Source organism: Eucyclogobius newberryi, unplaced genomic scaffold (assembly GCF_026437365.1).
Source record: "Eucyclogobius newberryi isolate DKJ021-1_F unplaced genomic scaffold, fEucNew1.0.hap1 SCAF_22, whole genome shotgun sequence".
Taxonomy (NCBI): domain Eukaryota; kingdom Metazoa; phylum Chordata; class Actinopteri; order Gobiiformes; family Gobiidae; genus Eucyclogobius; species Eucyclogobius newberryi.
In genome coordinates this window covers 3,886,071-3,911,986 of record NW_027315857.1, presented here as the reverse complement: position 1 = coordinate 3,911,986, position 25,916 = coordinate 3,886,071, and the positions used below count along the sequence as shown (strand labels likewise).

Sequence of the window (25,916 nt, the reverse complement as noted above, 5' to 3'; positions counted from 1 at the left end):
CACTGAAGATCTGTGTGAGGAACAATGACACACTGAAGATCTGTGTGAAGAACAATGACACACTGAAGATCTGTGTGAGGAACAATGACACACTGAAGATCTGTGTGAGGAACAATGACACGCTGAAGATCTGTGTGAGGAATAATGACACACTGGATGGAAATAATTATTTTAATAAACAGAAGCTTATTGAAACTATGCCAGAATGAATGTGCTAAAGGTCCTACCAAACATTAAGCGTGTGCCACAGAGGTGACTTTTTTTGGACAGGCAATGAATGAGCGCAGATAAACTAATATATACGAGGCAACTGCTGATTTTGGGCGTTACAAAAATAAATTTAATTGAAACTATTTCATAATTGACAATACATTGATAATAAAAATATATTATTTGAAGTATTGATATTTTAGTATCAATATGGCGCTCTTTGGCATTGATTCAAACTTACTGCTGCAAAAATGACCACAAAAACAACAACAACAACAACAACAACAACAACAACAGTAAAAGCAATTTAAAAAAAAAACTCAACTAAAATGGTTTACATTTTTTTCTCTTTATCTGGCTGGCCAACTATCAAATGAATACGAGCAGTGTCTATATTATAACATTATCCAGCTCTGCACTGGTCATGATGTTCCGTATGACTAAAGGAGCCGAGTTGTCCCCACCGCTGCTGCTGGTCTCGGGGTTAAAGAAGGGGAATAGCGGCTCGGTGAAGCTGAAGCGTGTGAATGAGTACAGGTGTGCTTTGGCCTCGGTGTCGTAGAAGGACACACGGCCGTCCTCGTGGTCCACAAACACGCCCACGACGCGTGGGCGCAGGGGGCCAACGGGCAGGAGCTGGGCCTCTGCCGCACACGCCCGGTACTCCCCGCCCCTCCGCAGACACACCGTCCAATAGCCGTCATCTGGGCTCAGAGTGACAACGCCCCTCCGGTTCACTGACGCCCGAGCCACGCCCACATCCCAAGCCGTCTTATCTCCCACCTCCACCTCCCAGTAGTGCCTCCCACTGGTGAAGCCCTGGACGTGCACAAACAAATGACATGTTATCCTGTAAGAGCTCAAAACTAATTAAAATGAGCTGCTACCGTCTAATAACAAAAATAAAAGTCTACATCTCTACAAAATGTTAAATTTATACCTTAAAGCAGATTAACAATGTCACACTGCAGCTATCACTACTAGAGACTTTGTGATCGCACACAGGAGGATCTTTATTGTTGTGAGGCTAGTTGAAACGTCCTTTATTTAAAACCAAAAAAGTTGAATTTCACAAGTGAATTAAATAGTCATGTGTGCTGACAGTGAAGACATAGAAAGGTTTTTGGTTTCATGTAGATAATCCCAGTAATTTGCCTATAAAGATATATTGAAAAATACCTGCATTTTGACCATTTGAAATACAATTTTACCTTGAGAAATCTTAACTTCCCTCTTAATCTGCCACAATAATTTTATACAAAACAGTAAAGAAATAAAAAATGATCCAAAAAGTTATAAAAAATAAATAAAAATGCTATTGTAAACACATATTAACAAATAAAGATGGAGAACTTAGTCAGAGAAAGATGACAATTAGAAAGCCATTTGAACTCTTTCAGTTTGTGCACCTTGTCCCCCAGCACACACGGGGCGGTGTCAAAGTGCTCAGGGTGGGGCTGCGTGGCCTGCTCCTGGTCCCCGTCCCACACTCGTCTGCAGTCCTCAGACAGCACCAACCAGGGGTTAGCTGAGTGTGCGTCCAGGCTAACGTCCACTGGAAAACACAAGCTGTTAGCAACGCTCAACGAACAAGTAACTCTGATACGGCTTTTTATGGCCAGTTTTCCATGTTGAAGGACATTTATGCATTATTTGTATAAACTTGTACCTTTGCGTTGGCTCATCTCATGTTCAATAATAGTTTTGTACTGAAATACACACATTTATGGATGACACAAACTGAACCAACGATCAATGACAGAACTGATATTTGATATTTTAGACTTGATTTGAAAATTTACACATTTGACACACTTTGGACTAAATGGGACTTTTATGCTAGAAATGTGCTGTAGGATTTTTAGATGTCTTGTAAATGTTTTCTTTATTTTGTATTCACTCCTGTCAGACATAAGGCGTTCCCTCATCAGGAATAGTGATAGCGTGCATCTACTGGCAGGGATTTAAACAAAAGCTACAGTAGCTTTTCCCAACATGGTAATGTAATCACAGTTGTAATGAACGTGATTTGAGACGTGCTTAGAATGAGTCTGGGGATAATTTATGCAGTTAAAAAAACAGCACAGGAGACATTCGGATCTCAGACAATAGGAAAACAAACTTCAGAGTACGATTGGTGATTCTTCAAACATGCAGTGAGCACATTTACCTGCATACTTCTGCATCTGCCCCAGCTCTGTAAAAAGAATAAAAAGCACACGTAAAATCTAAAAGATCTGTTTTATATATAAAATTAATATTATTCCGCCCCCGCCCACTTTTAGCTCTTTTCCCACGTACTCTTCCGGTCCAGAAGTCCGTTGGTTTAGATGGAGAACAAGGGAAAAGTCTCGCCGCTAAAATATGCTAAACAAGTAGATTGTTTTGGGTAAAATATCCAACGTGTGACCATGTGACCAACAAGTCAACAATGCATCGATTCCCTGGGCGCACTGAAAACGGCTTTTTAGTCTTTTTAGAGCTTATTTTGTCTCGATGTTAACTAATACAACCAAAAGAAGGATGTCATATGGCGGAGCCCAGATGTTCTTCTGGAATAAGATTATATTATAAGCAATTTGTTAGAATCTCAACTACGCAAATCAAGATATATCATTTTTATCGGTGCATTTTTAAACAAGTCAAATTTAATTTCATTCAGGATATTTATCTTAATTTCTGTGTATACACCTTCAGATTCATTCTCTTGATGAACCAAGAATATTCTACATACTCCGAGATGTGCTTAAGTCAATTGACCCTGTGCATGACGAAATGCTAACTAGTTGAGGAGGAAGTTGAAATAAATGTTTCCGGCTAATTCACTCAGACCACGGACTAAGTAAGGAGTGTTATAATGTGGGCACCTGCGGCTTATTGACAGGTACGGCCTGTATATGTACAATTTCTTCTTTCTTTCTAAATTTCATTGGAGCGGCTTTTATTCAGGAGCACTGTATAGCCCAAAAAGTACAGTAATTAAAGGTGAATCAGATGAAGGTTAAAGTAATAGTTAATTGTGTGAATATATCTCATTTACATACATTATTATTGTCATACATTTATATTATATTTATGTATATTTCTGTACTTCTGTGTCCCATTTATCACATGGGTCGCGATGCACTTTCTGATGATCTGTGGACTGGTATAAACAATCTTAAAGCTGACGTCACGCCATTTTATCAGACCCAAGCAACAGCGATATAAAACAGTTAAATCTTGTGGAAAGTCAAATTTAAGCTGCAAGACGAACAACATGCTACTGTTTTGCCTGTTTTTCCCTGTTTTCATCAAATAAAGACCGTGAGAACAGTCCTCTCCTCTCGCAGTCCGTTATAGGCTAAACTTCCACATCCGCAATTTTTTTCCCACACTTTGAACCCTGCAGTTAATTTATAGATTTTTATAGGCTAACGATCACCAGGGGGCACTCTATCAGGAAGCACAAGCATTTGATACACTGTAGAAGAAGACGTCAGTGGACAATGGTCACTTTATTTTAAGCGTCAATGAGGAATTGAATCTAGACGCGGCGAAACGCACATACGGAGAGCGGACATGCAATATACGGCGCTCTGCATTTTAGAACCTGCCGCATTGAAATGAAAGTTGTTGGGCCAACCTGACCATATTTTTGTGTAAATATCTCATGTTACAATGCTACACTCACTGGCTAAGTACAAGCTCAGGAGCAGATGAACCAGGTGTGAAGACTGTTATAATCCCGGTCACAAAAACCCAAAAGCAGTCCGAATAGAGTAGAGTTTATTTCCAAAAATGTTCAAAATCAAATGGCAAAGCACAAAGGTTCAGAATGTCCAAAAAATGCAAATACACAAAAGATCCAAAATTCCAAAAGTCAAAAACAGGAAAGTACTAACTTAACTCAGGTAGACAGGCAGGAAAAAAAAAAAAAGGCAGGCGCAGGGCAGGAGTTACTAGCAGTCTTTTGGACAGACATCAAATGACAAACAGACACAGAACAAAGGGGAGACTGAACTTAAATACAAACAGAGAAGCAGGTGATTGGTGGGAAACAAACAAGTGGCAGGAGAAACTAATTGAGGTAATGAGAAGACTGACAGCAGGTGTGGTGGGAGGTGACTGGGAAATCCAGGAAGTAAGAGACGGCAGGTGAGGGGCGGAGACCGATAATATAATACATCCATAGCGGAGACACAGGAACACATGGCACACAGAAACAAACATGGGAGCACATGACAAACACAAGGGGCACATGGGAAATGGAGTCTCAGCAGAGCAGATACTAACACAGACACAGGTAAATCAGCTCACACAGAGTCATATAGGACATTAGGGACAGAGGGGACATTAGGGACAGCTGTGATGTCATTTCTCTTTGTAGACAGAGGAGCAGCAGATGCGCCACGGACCTTGAGTGCGCCGCGAGACCCCATTTCACAGCCTATGTAAAGATCTCATGTTACAATGTGGTCACCTACGGCTTATTGACAGCATATGTACAAATTCTTGTTTCTTTCTAAATTTTGTTCGAGTGGCTTTTATTCAGGGCCGCTGTAAAGCCAGAAAAGTACGGTAATTAAAAATGAATCAGATGAAGGTTAAAGTAATAGTTGATTGTGTGTGAATATATCTCAATTACATCCATATTTAACATAATCTTTTTTGTTTTTGTTTCAGGAAAGCCAAGCAGTTTTCTTATTTGTCCTTTCTGAAAACGTCAGGCTCATGTTCCGGATGAGAGAAGTTAACGACCAAGATTCAAACTACATTTGACTTTGTTTTACTCTGTGTGAATGAAATGTAAACCACAGAGACACACAAACAAATGAAGTGTTCTAGTAATGAAGAATCCTGCTGTCTGTAAATAAGTAACACTGAATCGATCCAAAATGAGCGGTGATTCAGCCAACCCGACATTATCTAAGTATGTAGAACATTTAGATGGAGAGTTAAAGAACCGATATGTGGTAAAAAGTTCACTTGTTGGGGGGCAGGATCCCTATCATTTGCCTGCAAGTTTGTTCACGTCGATTCAAGATTGCTGTCTGTTGAGTCTACTGCTGAAACCATGTAATATATGTTTTATTCTATGTGACATAAGTAGTCAAAACTACTCCAAACCAAAACTACTCATTTGAAGGTAGGCAAGACATTCATTGATAATCCATAGAAGAGAGTTGTTAATTAGTGTATGCTGGTGTCTTACCCTGCTCACACAGCATTCTGAGGGTCTTCTGCAGCTCCTGCTCCAGAGCAGCCACCGCGCTCCTCACTGTACCCAGGCAGGGGTCAGCATGGATGGGCACTGAGCAGCCGAGTGTGGCGGTCGGGGGGCTCGGGGAGGAGAAGCACTGACAGAACACAGAACATCAGCACCAACTCACATGCAACGGTTTACTCCACCCACATAAGGCAGATCCCACCAAGGCAAGGCTATTCAACTTCATTTTCCAGAGGGCCAGATTTTTTGGATGCCCGAGGGCGCCACTACTGTAACAACACTTTGGGGTGCACAAAAGAGTTAATATTAATACAACAAAATACTGATGGATTAGATTTTTGTGAGCAGTACAATACAACATTCCTAACTAACGTTGCTTTGCAAAATTGCCCATCCCGTACTGAACCAGAATGAAACAAGAACTAGACTGGTACTGACCAGGTCTGAACCAAGACTAACCCTGAATCAAAACCGGTCTAAAGCAGAATTAAACTAAATCAAGACCAAACCAGGTATAAACTAGTGCTAAACCAAAATGAAACCGGTAAACAAGACCCATGGAAGATGGGTCGTGGTCCAGATTAAATTGCTTGGAGGGCCTGAGTTGGCCCCCATGTGCAAGACACTTAACCCCGCCTTGCTCTACATGGGTGTGTGAATGGTTTCTTTATGTAAAGCACTTTGAATGCTTTGAAGGTAGAAAAAAGCTAAATAAATGTGACTATTTCTGCCATAGTAGAAGCTTAGTGAAGGAATAGTGCTACGCAAAGCAACTATGAGCATCCAAAAATGTATGACATTCCTACATCACTTGGACAGATTGTCCAACATAAATGTCTAATTTTGTCCATAGTCTGTTACATTTGTCCATTTTCAAGTTGAGTCCGAATGTAAACGTTTCTATATTTCTTATGTCCATCATTATGTCAACCCAGTCTTCAATTGTAACTGGCGTGTCCTGTTTGCCACAGTAACAGATTAACAAACCCTCCAGCTCAGCTGCTGTTAGGACTAATTTCCACATCCAAGTGTAATGATCTTTTATTATCCTTTAGTGACAAAGTTCAGGGCATTACAAATGCTTTAAATTCCGCAATGCAAAAAATAATCCTAAAACCACCTTGACAGTTAGAGCTAACTCACTTTGCACCTGTAACTGACAAAACTGTCCAGGAGATTATCACTAATTTAAATTAAATAATTTTATGCCTCTTAATGATTTTAAAGAACTGGTCAAGGGCTACCCGCAGTGCTGATGCACTTGTATCATATAATTGTATCTCATATTGTATGTATAAATGTGTTTTTATGTATTGGTTAATTTTATTGAATATTGAATGTTATATTTGTGTTTTAGTATCCTATGTTTGTTTGTTGTTTATTTTGTGTTGTGTTTTAACAGGGGCCCGTGAAAAAGATAACTTTTATCACTGGGTTTTCCCAGTATGAATAAATAAAATTAATGAAAAAATTAATCACAATTCAAGTTCATCTACATACTGACTCGATATGATACCCACTAGATTTATAAAGTCTGTGCTGAACAGTTTGTCAGTACCACTGACTCAAATAGTTAACATTTTGCTTCAATCTAGAACATTCACAATGTCTTTGAACACTGCGGTCATAAAGCCTCTCCTAAAGAAGAGCAGTCTTGATGCCGCAGTACTGAGTCATTACCGGCCCATCTCTAATCTAATCTAATAGATTGTTTACCAACAGCTCATGGATTTCCTCTTAATAAACAACTTGTTTTTCAGTCAGGTTTTGGACCTCATCACAGCACTGAGAGACTGCCCTTGTCATGGTGACAAATGACATCCGCCTGAGCCAGTCTTAATTCTGTTAGATCTGATGCTGCTTTTGACACTGTCGATCATGGGATCCTCTTACAGAGACTAGAGGACTGGGTGGGCATCACAGGCACTGCCCTAAACTAGCTAAGGTGCTATCTGGAAGACAGGAAGTACTTTTTTGAAATTGTGTCTCAGACCACATGCCTCCAACCTGTGGGGTGCCCCAAGGGTCGGTCCTGGGACCCCTTCTGTTCAACCTCTACATGCTGCCGTTAGGTCAGCTGATACGCAGTGAAAATGTCTCCTATCACAATTATGCAGACGACACTCAGATCTATGTTTCACTGTCGGCAGGTGACTATGGACCAGTAGATTCACTCTGTCACTGCATCCAACAGATCAGTGGGTGGATGCAAAACAACTTTCTCCAGCTGAACTCAGACACGACTGAAATCATCGTCTTTGCCCACAGAAACAAAGAGAAAGTGTTCGCAGTCACCTCCAGATTCTCACTCTAAAACCTAAATTTAGTTAGAAATCTGGGGGTAATAATGGACTCAAATTGTCTTCCCTGCATCTGTTCCTCTTCACTTCTCTGCCCCGGACAATCAGCTCCCCACTTCGCCTGGACTCACCCATCCCCCCAGCACACAGTCCCCCTGCCAACCACTGACTGTCACAGCAGCACAGGTGAGGAGTGAGCTGAAGAGGATTAAAGTGAGGAAGGCAGCAGGACCTGACGACATCAGCCCCAGGCTCCTTAAGTCCTGCGCAGATGAACTGTGTGGAGTTATGGAGCATGTCTTCAACATGAGCCTGAAGCTGAGGGTGGTACCACAGGTCTGGAAGACCTCCTGTCTGGTACCTGTGCCCAAGACACCGCGCGCCAAAGACTTCAACAGCTTCAGGCCAGTGGCTCTCACGTCCCACCTGATGAAGACACTGGAGCGGCTGGTCCTGGACCACCTCCGCTCCACCGTGAGCTCAGCCATGGACCCGCTGCAGTTTGCATATCGGCCTGGCATCGGAGTGGAGGATGCCGTCATCTCCCTGTTGCACCGCTCTCTCTCTCACTTGGAAAAGCCTGGCAGCTCTGTGAGGATCCTGTTCTTTGATCTCTCCAGCGCCTTCAACACCATCAGCTCCAGAGGGACAAGCTGGAGACGGCTGGTTTGGAGTACGACCTGCAGAGTGGATCCTGGACTACCTCACAGACCGACCCTAGTTTGTGAGAGCACGGGACTGTGTGTCTGACACTCGGACCTGCAGTGTGGGGGCGCCCCAGGGCACTGTCCTCGCGCCCTTTCTCTTCACCCTTTACACTGCAGACTTCAGACACGACACGGACAGCTGTGTCCTGCAGAAGTTCTCTGATGACTCTGCCATCATCGGACTCATCACGGACGACGATGATGCGGAGTACAGAGGACTGACGCAGGACTTTGTGGACTGGTGTCAGCGGAACCACCTCCTCATCAACGCGGGGAAGACCAAGGAGATGGTGGTGGATTTCCGCAGACGCCACCCCACTGCCCCCTTACCAGTGAACATCCAGGGACGGGACATTGAGAGTGGACTCATACAAGTACCTGGGTGTTCATCTGAACCACAAACTGGACTGGACTCATAACACAGACGCACTGTACAGGAAGAGCCAGAGTCGGCTCTACCTCCTGAGGAGACTCAGGTCTTTTGGAGTGACAGGGCCACTCCTGAAGACCTTCTACGACTCTGTGGTGGCATCAGTTGGTTCAAAATGCAGCAGCAAGATTACTAACAGGAACAAAAAGAAGAGAGCACATTACGCCGGTGCTGAAGTCTCTTCACTGGCTCCCCGTCGAGTCTAGAATCAAATTCAAAATTCTACTCTTGACCTACAAAGCCATAAATGACATGGCCCCATCCTACCTCAAAGATGCTATAGAACCATATCATCCAAACAGAGCTCTTCGCTCTCAGAATGCTGGCCTTCTGGTGGTGCCAAGAGTCTCTAAAAGTACTGTAGGAGGTAGAGCGTTTAGCTACCAAGCTCCTGTGTTATGGAATCAGCTCCCGACCCATGTTAAATATGCTGACACAGTCTCTTCATTTAAGTCCAGGCTTAAAACGTTCCTCTTCGAAATCGCTTATGGTCAGAGTAGTTAGGAACATAAAGATAAACCCACAGCTTCAGCTACGCTGCCCTAGGAGTAACTATGCTGGGGGAAGTATGACAGCTTGAGCACTATCCTCTTCTTCTTCTGACTACTTATGCTATCAAACAATATTTATTTTTTGATTCCACTTGCAAACTGTTCACCGCCTTCTTTTCTTTCTCTCACTTCTGAGGACCTGTGGACCCAGATGCCCCTCCCCTGGTGAAGTGGTCCCTGCCCTGTGTGGACGGTCCCTCATCTGCCTGAAGAGTGGCTCCAGTTCGCCTCAGTCGGTCCCTCATCTGCCTGAAGAGTGGGTCCAGCTCGCCTCCGACGGTCCCTCGTCTGCCTGAAGAGTGGGTCCAGCTCGCCTCCGACGGTCCCTCATCTGCCTGAAGAGTGGGTCCAGCTCGACTCAGACGGTCCCTCTTCTGCCTGAAGAGTGGGTCCAGCTCGACTCAGACGGTCCCTCATCTGCCTGAAGAGTGGGTCCAGCTCGACTCAGTCGGTCCCTCATCTGCCTGAAGAGTGGGTCCAGCTCCAGTCTCCTCGTGTCCGTCTGTCCGTCTGTGAGAGTCGGATCTCTCCTTCACTGGAACTCCTCCAGGTTTCTACGCTTTTTTCCCAAAGAGGTTTTTTTTGTAGTTTTTCCTGGCCGAGAAGGAGTGTCTAAGGACAGAGGACCCTGGGACATCGTCCCTCGCCACCACAGACATTGTCTGACTTCATCGCCACCACAGACATTGTCTGACTTCATCGCCACCACAGACATTGTTGATTCATTTCTCCCTGTGGCCCTCAGAGGCAACTGTTGTTGTGATTTTGGGCCTTACATAAATAAATTGATTTGATTTGATTTGATCAGCCCTCCTGTACGGTGTGGCCTGCTGGAGCAGCAGCATCACAGAGAGGGAGAGGAAGAGGCTGGACAAAGTCATCAAGAAGTCCAGCTCCGTCCTGGGCTGCGCTCTGGACTCGGTGCAGAAGGTGGGGGACAGAAGGGTCCTGGCTAGATTCACATCTAAGCTTGACCATGAGTGTCACCCCCTGCAGGACACTCTGTCCGCTCTGGAGAGCAGCTTCAGTGAGAGACTGATCCACCCTCGCTGTGTGAAGGAGAGGTTTCGCAGATCTTTCCTTCTGCTGCTGTCAGACTTTATAACAAACACTGTTAGTCCTGAACACTCGCAATACTGACCTAACCATGTGCAATTCTGTCATATGTGCAATTACTGTTATGATTCATGCAATTACAATGTGTCCAATATGTCCCTAGTGCAATTACTATGAAATTCATGTGCAATCCATGTGCTGTCGTGACACATATTCATGTGCAATTACTGTCGTGATCACATGCAATGGTATTTATGTATTTATTTATTTATTTGTCTATGGGAGTTTTTGTTTATAGCAGATCTTCTAATGAAAGTGTTTTTTCAAACTTCCTATAAGTGATCTGTTCTTCTGTATCTACCTCTGTATCTTCCTGCGTTGCACCAATGAAATTTCCCCATGTGGGACAATAAAGGATTATCTTATCTTATCATGAAAACCATTTTTAGGTATCTGTACTTTACTGAAGTCGTTTTTACAGTGGATACTTTTACTACATTTGAGACCAAGTTTTCTGTACTTTTTACTTCACACTTTCAAAAAACTGGATTGAAAGATAAGAATTTGCTTTTCATTTAGTTTGAGGAGTTATTTTAAGTACATTGATGGAGCAATTCTGGAGCTTTTAGCAAACAAAAATATACACAATTCACTCGAACAAAATAATGAATTCTATACCAAACTCTCAAAATCTGTGTGAAATACTTTTACATTCTATTCTTAAGTACATTTTTAAACTAGTACTTTTACTAGAAGTACGTTTACTTCAGTAAAGTGATACCTCTATTTCTATTGTGCAAAAAAAAAATATTATAAATACCCTCAATCTTCAATACTTCTACCAGTGAGTTTCTGCAGGCTTCAAATCTCTTGACTTGTCTGCCACATGGTAACACTAGCATCAGTTTATTTATGAAAGGAAGAGATGGTGTTTTAAAATGGTTTAAATATGTAACATAATTGACAAGACCATCTCACCTGAACCAGATGGAGATGGTCCTGTGACTGCCTGAGCAGCTCCAGGTCCTGCCTGGTCCTCCGCAGCTCCCTTATCTCCTGCTGCAGCACGGACACCAGCCTCTGGGCCTTGCGTTCGGCCTGCTCCTGAGTCCTCTGGATCTGTTCCACAAGCTGCTCCCGTACCTCTTGCATGTGGGACACCAGAGCCGAGAAGATCTGCTCACTCTGCTGCAAGTCCTGTCTTGTCTGCTCCTGAAACACCAAAGAATAGTCAGTGTTCTATATTTGTCAGTGTCTGAAGCAGCTCTTGATTCAGACTCTGAAGCCTGTGTCTGGTCCAGGTCTGAAGCAGGTCTCTGTGGTTCAAGTCAGATCCAGGCCTAAAGCTGGTCTCTGTGGTCTGGTCCAGGTCTGGTCCAGGTCTGGTTCAGGTCTCTGTGTCTGGTCCAGGTCTGGCCCAGGTCTGGCCCAGGTCTGGTCCAGGTCTCTGTGGTCTGGTCCAGGTCTGGTATAGGTCTCTGTGGTCTGGTCCAGGTCTGGTCCAGGTCTGGTCCAGGTCTGGTCCAGGTCTCTGTGGTCTGGTCCAGGTCTGGTCCAGGTCTCTGTGTCTGGTCCAGGTCTCTGTGGTCTGGTCCAGGTCTGGTCCAGGTCTGGTCCAGGTCTCTGTGTCTGGTCCAGGTCTGGTCCAGGTCTCTGTGTCTGGTCCAGGTCTGAAGCAGGTCTCTGTGGTCTGGTCCAGGTCTGGTACAGGTCTGGTAGAGGTCTCTGTGGTCTGGTCCAGGTCTGGTCCAGGTCTCTGTGGTTTGGTCCAGGTCTGGTCCAGGTCTCTGTGTCTGGTCCAGGTCTGAAGCAGGTCTCTGTGGTTCAAGTCAGATCCAGGCCTAAAGCAGGTATCTGTGGTCTGGTCCAGGTCTGGTCCAGGTCTATGTGGTCTGGTCCAGGTCTCTGTGGTCTGGTCCAGGTCTGGTCCAGGTCTGGTCCAGGTCTCTGTGGTCTGGTCCAGGTCTGGTCCAGGTCTCTGTGGTCTGGTCCAGGTCTCTGTGGTCTGGTCCAGGTCTCTGTGGTCTGGTCCAGGTCTCTGTGGTCTGGTCCAGGTCTGGTCCAGGTCTATGTGGTCTGGTCCAGGTCTCTGTGGTCTGGTCCAGGTCTGGTCCAGGTCTGGTCCAGGTCTCTGTGGTCTGGTCCAGGTCTGGTCCAGGTCTCTGTGGTCTGGTCCAGGTCTCTGTGGTCTGGTCCAGGTCTCTGTGGTCTGGTCCAGGTCTCTGTGGTCTGGTCCAGGTCTGGTCCAGGTCTCTGTGTTCTGGTCCAGGTCTCTGTGGTCTGGTCCAAGTCTGGTCCAGATCTCTGGTGGCCTCACTCTGCTCAGGCTGATGTTGTGTGTGATGTTCTCCACTCTCTGCAGACGTTCCTGGATCTCCAACTGGAGCTCGTCCTTGGTGTGTTCCATCTGCGCCTGAGAGCAACAGACACAGGACCTTCAGCTGCACTGTGCTTAGAAATCAGGGAGGAAAAACATAATTTATCCCTCTCTCTTGGTTGAAATATAATATACACTTTAAAATGATCTGACATCAGAATGTTAATTACTGAAAAATTCTAATATGGGGGCAAAATGAAGTCGGACACAATACATTTTCTATTGAGTAACTAACATCAGGGACAACATTTTGCCCCCGTCACATCTTGTAGTCTGTGCAATTGATGACAGCGCAGGGGGTGGAATTTTAAACAGGCGGTGTGATATTGCCAAAATATGAGGGCGTGGTCTGGTGCAAAAATGATTTGGCGTGGTCACTATAGCATAAATAGCCAATATAACGCACACACGGTGCAGCACACGCCGTGTGTGCGGTTGGGTTAGGGCACTTTTTCTGATGTCGTTCCTCGTAACCACGTCTGTTCCTAACAGACAGGATGAATGTATCTCGGGCTCCGCCCCCTCTCATCGTACAGTCGTCCCCCCAATACTTCATCATTCTCGCTTTCTTCCCCATGAAGACCACAACATTGAAACTCCTTCAGTGTTTTGGGCCATACAGCTAGCTTCTGTTTAACTGTTCATAGATGAACCGTCAACGATATAGTTGACGATCGCAGTTGCCGGCTTGGTTCTCACGCTGGATAAGTTCTCACAAACGTATTAAACTGTTATTAGGACATTTACCGCGTCAAGGCGAGTTGTTCTATTCGCAGTAGTTTCCTTTTCACTGGGTTAGTTGACTTTAGTGTCTATTTTGCGTGCGGAGCTGCCATTTTGGGCAAAGACCCTCATCCAATGTGCATTTCATGTATGGGTGCTAATCACGCTCAATCGGGGCTGGGTGACTGCCAGTTCTGCTCCCACTGCCAATCAATGCCGGAGAAAATATTAGAAAGGAGACTCAGAGTTGCAGTGGCGGGCTCCCGGGACCCAAGTCTTATGGAGGCCACCAATAAATCCAAAATCAGCGCACACCAGGCGCAGACTAGCATGAGTTGGGCGGACATCATGGATGAGTCCACTAACATGCCTCCACTGTTCGAGGATCTCGGCCTGGAGTCAGGTGAAGAGGACGCCGGTTCCAATTTCCTCAAGGCTCTGGATATGGAGGATGTGAAGGAAGACTTCACATCCTCAGGAGGTGATATGCCTCTGTGGCAAATCACCTCGACCCAAACTGACGTTCCGTCTCAGCCTCAAGTAATGTTCCCTTTCCTGGTAAAATGAAGAGGGTCACATCCTCCATTTTTCAACGCACTTACCGGTACAAATATGCAGCACAGTCTGCATGTGGTGCTGAATACTGTGACTTTGCTATCCGCTTACCAGGGGGAGATACTTGAGGAAATGGGCCAACAACTGGACACGGGTAAGACAGCTGATCAAGTAGGCTGGCCAGAAGCAGCAGCGGTCAGGTAATCACTCCCCCCCCTCTATTAAAAAAGAGGAAAGTAGAGTTGAGCCCCGGCCCCAGTTCAGAGGCCTTGCTCAGTTTGAGAGGCGTTCTCTCTCCCCTCGCATGGTGCAGGGGATGAGCCATGGGTCACAAAGCACTTTGTTCAAAAATAAAGTTTACACATTCGCATCCAGGCCACGGGCTAAGGGCAAGTTTTCCATTGCACAAAAAAGAAAAAATGCAATTAAATTTGATTACTCCCTGTCTTTTGCCACAAGAGGGAGCTCACGCTTCATCTTTGGCAAAGGCCTCGACTCCTTCCAGAGGGGGGACGTCACCGGGGATGTCTGTGGGCCCTCTCGCTGCCCGGACAGAGCGGTGGTGCGCATGCGTAGTGGACCCATGGATTCTCTCAACTATTCAACAGGGTTACAGACTACAGTTTGCAATAAAACAACCTACTTTCAATGGGGTGTTCTTTCAACCTGTGTGGCCAAAAGAGATGCAGCTCACATCTTAGAGGACGAGATTACATCTCTGCTGAACAAACAAGCAATACGCATTGTTCCAGACAGCGACTGTCAGCGAGGTTTTTACTCCCGCTACTTCCTGGTTCCAGACAAGGGCTCTATGGCACTGCGTCCTATTCTGGACCTCTGTGTTTTAAACAAACATTTGAGTACTGGGGGGAAAATCCCGCACACTGTCTTACTTGCAAGTGAAATTTATTTACAGGTGGAGAGGCAACGTTTGGGTCTTCATTTGCCTGACGAAGGCCCAGTTGCCGAGTTGTGGGATTTTTCCCCCAAGAAAATTTAGCGTCACGTCGCCTCGCGGGAAAACGCAAAGTGTCCACACTTTGGACCTGGCCCATGAGAGGTGGAATTTGAATGCTGTCGGTCTCCCTCCACACGTTAGTAGGAATTCGGCCTATAACTGCGCCGCTTTAGAGCTTGCAGCTTTTCATCCCCCTCCTTTTGCCTCCTCTGAGGATCAACGGCTTCACTCCTTATGTCCTGTTCGGATATTACGAGTATGTGTTGACAAAACAGCTAGCCTTAAAAAGGCTGACCAGTTGTTTGTATGGGCTTCTTCCCTTATGGGTAAGCCAGTGTCCAGTCAGAGACGTTCTCACTAAATTGTTGAAGCCATATCTCTGTTTTATGCCTGCAGGGGCATGGCACCCCCGCAGGGATTAAGGGCTCACTCCACCAGGGGTGTAGCTACTTCCTGGGCCCTTTTTAGGGGTATCTCTGTACAGCAGGGACATGCATTCAGGGGAGGCAGGGGAGGCAGTGCCTCACCTGTCAATCTTGGGAGAGGGGAGAATTTTTTTAATAAAATATAAAAAAAAATATTATTATTTTGTCATCTGGTATGTATTATAAACCCCCTTTCCGTTTGCATCCAATATGGAACAATATTTTGTCAAATAAGAATGTCAAAATGTTCAGATGTTTGCCAGGGAGGAGGCTGCAGCTGCTCAGCCTCTGGAGCGTGCACGCACACACGCACACGCACGCACGTGCACGTCTAGCTTGTTTTGGGATGAGTTATGTCAGTCAGAGATGAACGGAGGCAATGGTTTGTTAACATTTTTGATAACATCAGTGATCAGATTAAAGTCAGGTTTGATCATTTTGGTGAGCTCGCTTTCCTTGGTTTAAACTATAGTGGATTACACAAAATGTTGCGAAATGTCCCAACATTTTGATGACACAAAACTGCAGAGCCTGTCAAAATATGGAAGATTTTTTTGACTTTGTGAGACTAAAGGCGGATCTAGTGGGACTGTATAGCACACAAACGGTGAGGAATGAATGCAAGTCTCCTGCAGCTTCTCCTCTTTTTGGTCCAGAAAGACCTGTTTAAGGAGCTCTTTTGGGTTCATTCGCGTTTGTAAATCTGACTCTGAAAGAGTTGGTGCCTCATTAGCCCTGAACGTCACCACACGTGACTGCTGTACAGGACATATGTGCTGTGGCCAGTTGGGCTTCGCCATATACCTTTATATGATTCTATAGACTGGATGTCTTTGGCCCGTCGTTGGCTCAGTTGGTCCTGGAACTGAAGGCATCTGACTGTTTGAGGCCACGGTTTGGCACAACGGTGATCTTCTGCTTCAGGAGCTTGATTTGCAATCCGGGAGTGGGCCATATCTCTCAGAGTGAAACACTGAACGACGCTAAAATAATTAAAGGTTACTTAACGTAACCCCGGTTCTTTGATAACCGAGTGATGCATTTCCCCTTCATTGCCCTCCTTGCAAAGCGGTGAAGAAATTGCTTTAGAATGATGAAGTATTGGAAGGACGACTATATGATGAGAGGGGGCGGAGCCCGAAATACAGTCATCATGTCTGTTAGGAACAAACGTGGTGCCATTGGAACTTCCCGGGTTGGTCACGCCCAAGGCAATTCCCCATACTGAAACACCTCACTCTGAATTTTTGTGTTTTCCTTCCTCGTTTGGCTCATTTCTCTGTGAATATGTGACTGATTGTAATAAAACTTAGATCCTGTCAACGCTACCTGAAGGGGCAAAACATGGCTCCATATACTAATGATTTTAAGTTTTTATAACAAGGATATCAGGACGGTGCTACACACATCAGATTCTATTGCAGGTGCGTAGGAAAAAGGCGTGTGTGACGCTTAATGGACTAGAAGAATATCCTGCACACTGTCTTAATTGCAAGTGAAATTTATTTACAGGTGGAGAGGCAACGTTTCGGCAACAGAGATTTAAACGGCAACGTTTCGGCAACGTTTCGGCAACAGAGATTTAAAAAGGAGTGGCAGGAAAATGTTGAGAATGATGAGTTCAATCTCAACATTTTCCTGTAACGGTCTTGAAGATGATCTACAGTACATATGTAGTTTTGAATACAATTCACAAGGTTTTCCCATTTGATTTATTCAGTACATCTATGTATACTTTTATTCTGCTATTCATTTTTTACTGTATATTAGTCACTATTTTTGATGTATGTGGTATTCATTATTAGGTGTCACTATTTGTCCTTTTTTTGGGTACTGACAATGTTTGTGCTTGCTCTGATGTGTCCTTAAACGTCTGTGATTGGCCACTCCTATTTTTGAGGCCACTCCTATTTTAATCTCTGTCCCATTTGCCTGACGAAGGCAATTTATAAATAAAATACATTTCTATCACAATTTTTTAATAAAGTACTGCCGACAACGCAAAATAGCATTAAATGAAATATAAAAAGCGGTATTAAGTCAAAAGATAAGAGAGCGTGAAGCAATTTTACGCCAAAATCCTGCGGGAGTCATTTATTTTGGAAAGCAAAATAATGCACGATGCATCATAGGTATTCAAAATGGCGTCACCACAGAGCGCTGGCCACTGCCACAACTCTTTCTGGAGGCCATATTGTCTTGAAGAAATATGCAAGTGGTGATGGGGATGATACAGTTGGAGATATATTAAACAGACACCTGCCCGACAAAATATGTGACCGCGATGTCATGGAAATCACCAGCAGCAGCATCGATGAAGCCTCTGGACTCCTCCAAAGTGATGAAGCCTCTGGACTCCTCCAAAGTGGACGCTGTTGACATGTCAACTCCGCTGTTCGTACTCAGAGACTTCGGTGCCAAATTCATCAAATGTGTTCTTTGACAATTATATTTTTCCTGCCTGTCGCCATATTTCCGTGAATTATTATATTATATAAGGTTTTATGAAGAAAAACAATTTAAAAATATTAAATAAATATTTATATTTTGTCCGCCTGTTCAATATATTTCATTTAAAAATCCGTAAACCAAGTAATAAAATAACCACAGCCTAAGACAGTGTGCAGGATTTTCTTCAAGAAAGTTTTTATCACAAAAAATAAGCAACATTTTCTAGCCTCAAAATTGTATTCGACCAACACAAATAGTATGGTTTGAATAATTTGCGTTAAAGTCTGTGATAGATCTGTAGATAAAAGGAAAAACTATATGACATCTGAAAAAGTAAGAATATCATCTATCCATCCATTTTCTGCCGCTTATCCGGGGCCGGGTCGCGGGGGCAGCAGTCTGAGCAGGGACTCCCAGACTTCCTCCTCCCCACACACTTCCTCTAACTCCTCCGGGGGGATCCCGAGGCGTTCCCAGGCCAGCCGGGAGACATAGTCTCTCCAGCGTGTCCTGGGTCTGTCTTCCCCGGGGCCTCTTCCCGGTGGGACATGCCTGAAACACCTCCCCAGGGAGGCGCCCAGGAGGCATCCGGAACAGATGCCCGAGCCACCTCAGCTGGCTCCTCTCGACGTGGAGGAGCAGCGGCTCTACACCGAGCTCCCCCCGTGTGGCCGAGCTCCTCACCTTATCTCTAAGAGAGCGCCCAGCCACCCGGCGGAGGAAACTCATTTCGACCGCTTGTATCCACGATCTTGTTCTTTCGGTCACTACCCAAAGCTCATGACCATAGGTGAGGGTAGGAACGTAGACCGACCGGTAAATCGAGAGTTTTGCCTTTCGGCTCAGCTCCTTCTTCACCACAACAGTCCGATGCAACGACTGCATCACTGCAGCCCCTGCGCCGATCCGCCTGTCGATCTCACGCTCCATCCTTCCCTCACTCGTGAACAAGACCCCAAGGACTCCCCACACACCTGAAGAGGGCAAGCCACCTTTTTCCGGTCGAGAACCATGGCCTCGGTATTGAAGGTGCTGATTCTCATCCCAGCCACTTCACACTCTGCTGCAAACCATCCCAGTGCATGTTGCAGGTCCGGGTTTGATGGAGCCATCAGGACAACATCGTCTGCAAACAGCAGAGATGGAATCCTGTGGTCCCCAAACCGGACACCCTCCGACCCCTGACTGCGCCTAGAAATTCTGTCCATAAAAATTATGAACAGAACCGGTGACAAAGGGCAGCCCTGGCGGAGTCCAACATGCACTGGGAACAGGTCTGACTTACTGCCGGCAATGCGAACACAGCTCCTGCTCCGGTCATACAGGGACCGGACAGCCCTGAGCAAAGGGCCCCGGACCCCGTACTCCCGGAGCACCCCCCAAAGGACACCCGAGGGACACGGTCGAAAGCCTTCTCCAGATCCACAAAGCACATGTGGACTGGTTGGGCAAACTCCCATGAACCCTCGAGCACCCGATGGAGGGTATAGAGCTGGTCCAGTGTTCCACGACCGGGACGAAAACCACTCTGCCCCTCCTGAATCCGAGGTTCGACTATCGGTCGGATTCTCCTCTCCAGTACCCTGGAAAAGACCTTACCCGGGAGGCTGAGGAGTGTGATCCCTCTGTAGTTGGAACACACCTTCCGGTCCCCCTTCTTGAACAGAGGAACCACCACCCCGGTCTGCCAGTCCAGAGGCACCGTCCCCGACCGCCACGCGATGTTGCAGAGACGTGTCAACCAAGACAGTCCTACAACATCCAGATACTTTAGGTACTCAGGGCGGATCTCATCCACCCCCGGAGCCCTGCCACCGAGGAGTTTGCGAACAACCTCAGTGACTTCAGCTTGGGTGATGGATGAGCCAGCCTCTGAGTCCCCGATCTCTGCTTCCTCTTCGGAGGACGTGACTAAGGGATTAAGGAGGTCCTCAAAGTATTCCTTCCACCGTCCGACGACATCCCAGTCGAGGTCAGCAGGCCTCCACCCGCACCGTAAACGGTGTTGGTGAGACACTGCTTCCCCCTCCTGAGGCGCCGGACGGTTTGCCAGAATTTCTTTGGTGCCGACCGATAGTCCTCCTCCATGGCCTCCCCGAACTCCTCCCAGGCCCAGGTTATTGCCTCTGCGACAGCACGAGCCGCGGCTCGCTTGGCCTGCCGGTACCTGTTGATGACCTCCGGAGACCCACAAGCCAGAGTGTCCTGATAGGCCTCCTTCTTCAGTCTGACGGCATCCCTTACTTCCAGTGTCCACCACTGGGTTTGGGGGTTGCCGCCGCGACAGGCACCGGAGACCTTGCGACCACAGCTCCGAGCAGCCGCATCAACAATGGAGGCGGAGGACATGGTCCACTCAGACTCAATGTCCCCTACCTCCCCCGGGACATGGGAGAAGCTCTCCCGGAGGTGCGAGTTTAATACCCTACTGACAGAGGGCTCCACAAGACGTTCCCAACAGACCCTCACAATGCGCTTGGGTTTGCCAAGTCTGTCCGGCTTCCTCCTCCGCCAGCGGATCCAACTCACCACCAGGTGGTGATCGGTTGACAACTCTGCCCCTCTCTTCACCCGAGTGTCCAAGATCATCCTTCAATAAATTAATAAATAAATGATACGTCACAAAGGCGCCGGTCCAGCTGGCAGCCCGGTGTAAACGCTCCGCTCTTTTCTCACACTTTTTTCACACTTATTGTGCTTTATCTTTTGTATTTTGTAAAAAAAAAATTCTACTTTACTTGTACAATAGGGACACGTGCTGGAATCGCTTTAATTTAACTTGTTTTTGACTTTGTTCGGCTGGATTATTGAGTGTTTTCGTCGTGATGTGCGCTAGCTCTGAGCTAGCCCCCGGCCCCCCCGCGCCCTCCGGCCGTCCTGACGTACAGTATGCCGCCGGTACACGTTTATATAAAAGAGGAACTTCATGAATGATCGGGACACGCACTGGAATCGCTTTAATTCAACTTGTTTTGACTTTGTTCGGCTGGATTGAGTGTTTTCGTGTCATCGCGATGTGCCCTGGCTCCGAGCCCCCCCGGCCCCCCTGCGCCCCCCCGGCCGGCGCCGTACCGCGTTTACACAAAGGAGGAACTCATGAAACTGCGGAGAACAGTCGTCTTACCCGGAGATCGTCACGTTATCCCGGCGGACATCCTAAGATTTTTATAAGAGATCTTCTACTGAGAGTGTTTTTCAAACTTCCTATAGAAACACCCTTCCTTCTCTGTTCTATCCCTTATGTGTCTGGCCTGTCGGAAAAACTGCAGAGAATTTTTAGACAACACAAAGTCCCTGTTTATTTAAACCAGGAAACACTTTAAGACAAAAACTGGTTCACCCTAAGGACAAGTTGCCGACTCAAAAACAGAGCAATGTAGTTTACTCGATCCAATGCAGTGAAGAAAGCTGTAAAGAACGTTACATAGGTGAGACGAAACAGCCTCTACACAAGAGGCTTTATCAGCACAGAAGAAATACAAGTTCAGGACCACAGAGCGCCGTGCATCTCCATCTTGAAGCCTCTAATCACTCGTTTGAAGACGGTGAGGTGAAGATTTTAAGCAGGGAGAAAAGATGGTTTGAAAGAGGAGTCAAGGAAGATATTTTTGTTAAAAAAGAAAGACCTTCTTTAAACAGAAATGGAGGGCTAAGGTTTAATCTTCCTGTTATTTATAATGGGTTACTGAACCCCTGGAAAGGTAGAGGACCAGGACAAGGACATTTAGATGCTAATCAGGTCCTCAGGGTGGTTGAGCCAGGGTCTCACAAAGACAAAGATGATTCTAATAGCCCATTAAGATTCTGAATAGGCTAGCTCGGTAGATACAAGGGGGGAGTTTCTGTTGAAACAAACAACTCTTGCTACTTCAGGAAGGCTCCGCCCAATGGGCGGGTCTTACCACAGAACAGTATTAATATCAGAGTTCTCGATCTAAATTCTTTTATTGACAATGACTCTTGGGTGAGAGTCGAAACGTCTATTTTTTCTAACCGAGTCCAGATGACTACAACTGAAGCTTTTTCTACTTTTAAAAGTAATGCTACCCAAGACTGATTACTGTTACTTCAAACTAAATATTACTCAAGTGGAAGTAAAAGTATGGTGTCAGAAAACTACTCTGAAAAGTACAATTTCTTCAGTTATATTTATTCATTTTTACTTGGGTAGAAAGAACAATTTCTGAAGAAATGTAATGTCTGCAATATCTGGACACCTGACCTTGACCCGCTGACTCTGCGTCTCCAGTGGCACCAGCATGTGTCCGCGATGGGCTGCTTCAGCACACAGCACACACACACAGCTGCCTTCGCTCTGGCAGAACAGCTCCAGGGTACGGTGGTGACGCTTGCACAGGCGGCTATCCAGTGCTCCCACAGGAGTGACCAGCGTATGGGTGCGGAGCGTGGGCACCCGGCTGTGAGGCTCCAGGTGAGTCTGGCAGTACGAGGCCAGACACACCAGGCACGACTTCACCGCCTGTCAGGCCAAAAAAAGACACAAGAGAGGTACACTAAAACCATAGTGTTATGGCTTGAATTAAGAATATGTATTTGACTTGCTTAAATATGAAGAGTTTATGCTTGTACATTTAACTGAAAATATAGGAAAGTGTCCCTTGAATAATACCTTATCTAATTCATTCTTTGTATTGAAAGCCAACAGCAAAATCCAGCACCCTGAGGCTGTACACTAGCCTCTAAAGAAGGAGGCCAGGGAGTAGTGAGCGTGAGAGCCACTATCCAGGATGAAACATCCAAGATCCATAAGAACATCAAGGACAAGGCCCCAACCGACGATGTGCTCAGTGAATGTCTCAGGCAATGGGGAACAGAGGATGAGGCGCTGGAGGAGGGACCATTATGGGTGGACACGCCCCTACATGGGATGTACCACTGGAACATAACTGAAGTGGCTGATATCACGAAATCCTACCAATGGCTAGAGCCGGCCAGACTGAGGAACAGCACAGAGGCCCTGATCATGGCAGCACAAGAACAGGTCCTGAGCACCAGAGCAATAGAGGCCCAGATCTTCCACACCAAACAAGACCCATGGTGTAGGCAGTACAAATAACTGCAAGTGGCTGGCATAGTGTACAGAAACATCTGCACGGCGTATGGATGGACTGGAAACCCCAAGGTCAAAGTGAGAAACACCTCCAAAAGCAGTACAGAATGACCGAGCCAAGATTATTCTATGGGACTTCCAGACACAGACTGACAGACTAGTTTGCTTCTTTATACAGGTGTATATATATATATTGTATTACAACAAAAGACATCTAGATAAAAACCAAAATTCCCAATTGGGTTAAGTCAGATTTGTCCAAATTTGATCTTCTCCATATTCCACATGTCAATAATGATGTCGGGCCACACCTTGATCACTTGATCATCGGTGCAATTCGTGTCATCCACTTTCTTGTGATGGCTTTTTCCCTGCTGCCAGGAGTATATTCCAAATATATCCACTGATTGTGTCCATGGCAGGAGTTTTAAGGTCCAAATACATAGTTCTGAAATCAAGTGGGATGAAGATGTCAAAAAAATGTTGTAGCACTTTATTGATCTTAGTCCACTAGTTTGAGCAACAGGCCTCTCCTGGAACACATGATAATGGCGAGCCTCCTGGCAACAGTTCTCTAACAGTCAGAATTTCCTTGAGCACTTTGACATGGTATTATGAAAAGTGGCTGTCCAAATGTATATAATTTAAATATTATTCCATTTGAAAGTTCTGATTTAAGCCTTAATAAATATTTCAGTCAAAGGATTGTAATGGTCATTGCTCTGTTTGATTTCTTAGTTATAATAACTCCTTATTTGTAAATATCAATAAAAGTCCTGTTTCTTCAAGTCAAAGAATTCTTTCAATATATGAGAGATTTTCAAATGTTTTCTTATTTTCCAATCTGATAGAAAATCTTTAAACTCTTTTCTTATCCGGACCTTAAATCTCATATCAGTGCTCTTAGGTGTAAAACTTTGATGACAAGCCAATCAGTGTAATAATAATAATAATAATAACTTTGTAACAATGGGTTTTTAATCTGGTTAAATAAAAGTTCATAAATAGTTGATGCATTATGCTTTTTTCAGGTCCTTACAATTGAATTATAACATAAGCAGATCATAATTTTACATTTTGTTCATCAACCTCAATAATGATCTAAAACAGCTTAGAATCGGAAACAGGTCTGTTTTTCAAAACTGCAGAGCTGATAAGCCCCGCCTCCACCTCGTCACAGCGACATTTCACTGTAACAACCAGCAGATTATCATTTAAGTGTTTTTATTTGTACAAAGTGGCTACGTGACATTTTAGAACCTCACATATGTCACTCAGAGTCTTAATTTTTCAATTAATAAGAACCAAGTAAAGGGATGTATGCTGGGATAGGGGGTAGGTGAAAAAAGGGATTTTCTGAGCACTAAATGCTCAGTTGCAGGACAATACAGGTTTACTCAAACATGCAGGAATCAATTAAAATAGAACATTGAGTAAACTAATGATGAGGAGACACTGTTGTTACAAGGTTAAAAGCTTATTAAAGTTGGCGCCAAAAAATCCTCTGTAATTCCTTTAACCAGCATAGACCAGCATTGGTATCTTGTTTTGTTTTTAGAGCATGGCACCCGGACAAAACCAACATGCAGACACAGGGAGAACACGCAAACTCCACACAGAAAGACTGCACACCTAAAATTTTGATAAATATTTTAATAGCTTTGTGGTTTATAGATTTTCAGAGGTATAATGTGCATTATTTTATGTGTCTTAAGGTCATTATTTACCACATCACTGATCAGCCTCTATTGAGTTTTCAAACTGAACCTTCACAATGCTTCTTTACCTTTATCCGAGACTCCACGCAAACGTCACAGGACACATTCTCTGTCTCCTTGGTTTGGCTTTTGGCTTTTATCTTGGTGGACATCTCTTTGGCAAAGGTGTTCTCGCACAACTCGGGTCGCTTCGTAAACTGTGCGTGACATTTGGGGCAGCAGACGAGGGCGCTGCGGTCCCAGTGCGAAGTGATACATGTGAAGCAGAAGCTGTGTCCACATGGGATGGACACAGGCTCCGAGAAGACACCCAGGCACAGGGGACACTCAAACTGCACATGAGACAACGCCATTCCTACAGACACACACAAAGTATTCATGGCTTTAGGTCTCACTAACACATTCTGAATAGCGATATATAGTGGCTTGCAAAAGTGTTAATGTGCATGGAACTTTTCCCCCTTTTGACACATTGCAACCAAGTTTAAATACATTTTATTGGCATTTTTGGTGAAAGCGCAACACAAAGCAGCACGCAAAAGGAAAATTATACATGTTTTACTTTTTACTTACAACTTTTCCCCCCTACCAAATAATAAAGCAAAAAAAGAAGAAAATCAAGGCACAGAAAACCCAAAGAAAACGTCCCATTTAGTCCAAAGTCTATCAAATGTGTCCATTTTCAAATTAAGTCCGGATGTCCAGTGTAATGTTATTCCAGTCCTTGATCATCGGGGCATTTTGTGTCATCCATTTTATTGTGATAGCCTTTTTTGTGGCTGCAAGGAGGATGCTCCAGAGATAGTTGCTGGTTTTGTCCATGGCAGGAGTTCAGAGGCCCAAATACATACTTCTGAAATCCATCGGGCTGGTGTCTGTAAGGCTTTGTTAATCTCAGTCCAAAACCTGTGGACAATAGAACCATCCCAAAACATTTGATAGTGGTTTGCCTCCTGCTGCCACATCCTCTCCAACAGTCTGTCTCCTGCTGCCACATCCTCTCCAACAGTCTGTCTCCTGCTGCCACATCCTCTCCAACAGTCTGTCTCCTGCTGCCATATCCTCTCCAACAGTCTGTCTCCTGCTGCCACATCCTCTCCAACAGTCTGTCTCCTGCTGCCACATCCTCTCCAACAGTCTGTCTCCTGCTGCCACATCCTCTCCAACAGTCTGTC

The 25,916-nt window shown here is 45.3% G+C and overlaps 1 protein-coding gene across 1 annotated transcript; it reads right to left on the bottom strand.

Annotated features, from left to right (window-relative positions):
• Positions 1 to 564: 564 nt before the first annotated feature.
• LOC140371379 (E3 ubiquitin-protein ligase TRIM39-like) lies at positions 565 to 25,014 on the bottom strand. Its single transcript, XM_072458493.1, has 8 exons — positions 24,810 to 25,014; positions 22,175 to 22,432; positions 12,781 to 12,876; positions 11,442 to 11,675; positions 5,405 to 5,549; positions 2,381 to 2,407; positions 1,620 to 1,765; positions 565 to 1,029 (listed from the first exon to the last, which is right to left on the bottom strand). Exons 1-8 carry the CDS (start codon positions 24,891 to 24,893, stop codon positions 601 to 603), a joined length of 1,419 nt encoding a protein of 472 aa, XP_072314594.1. The 5' UTR covers positions 24,894 to 25,014; the 3' UTR covers positions 565 to 600.
• Between the last annotated feature and the right edge of the window lie 902 nt (positions 25,015 to 25,916).

Bases quoted from the DNA above. Each gene is read 5' to 3' on its own strand.
- LOC140371379 (XM_072458493.1), bottom strand. From the start codon at position 24,893: ATGTCCACCAAGATAAAAGCCAAAAGCCAAACCAAGGAGACAGAGAAT. The intron at 12,877-22,174 runs GTCAGGTGTCCA...TGTTGCTCTCAG, and splicing joins CGCAGAGTCAGCGGGTCAAG to GCGCAGATGGAACACACCAA. The intron at 1,766-2,380 runs GTAAATGTGCTC...TGTGTTTTCCAG, and splicing joins GCAGATGCAGAAGTATGCAG to TGGACGTTAGCCTGGACGCA.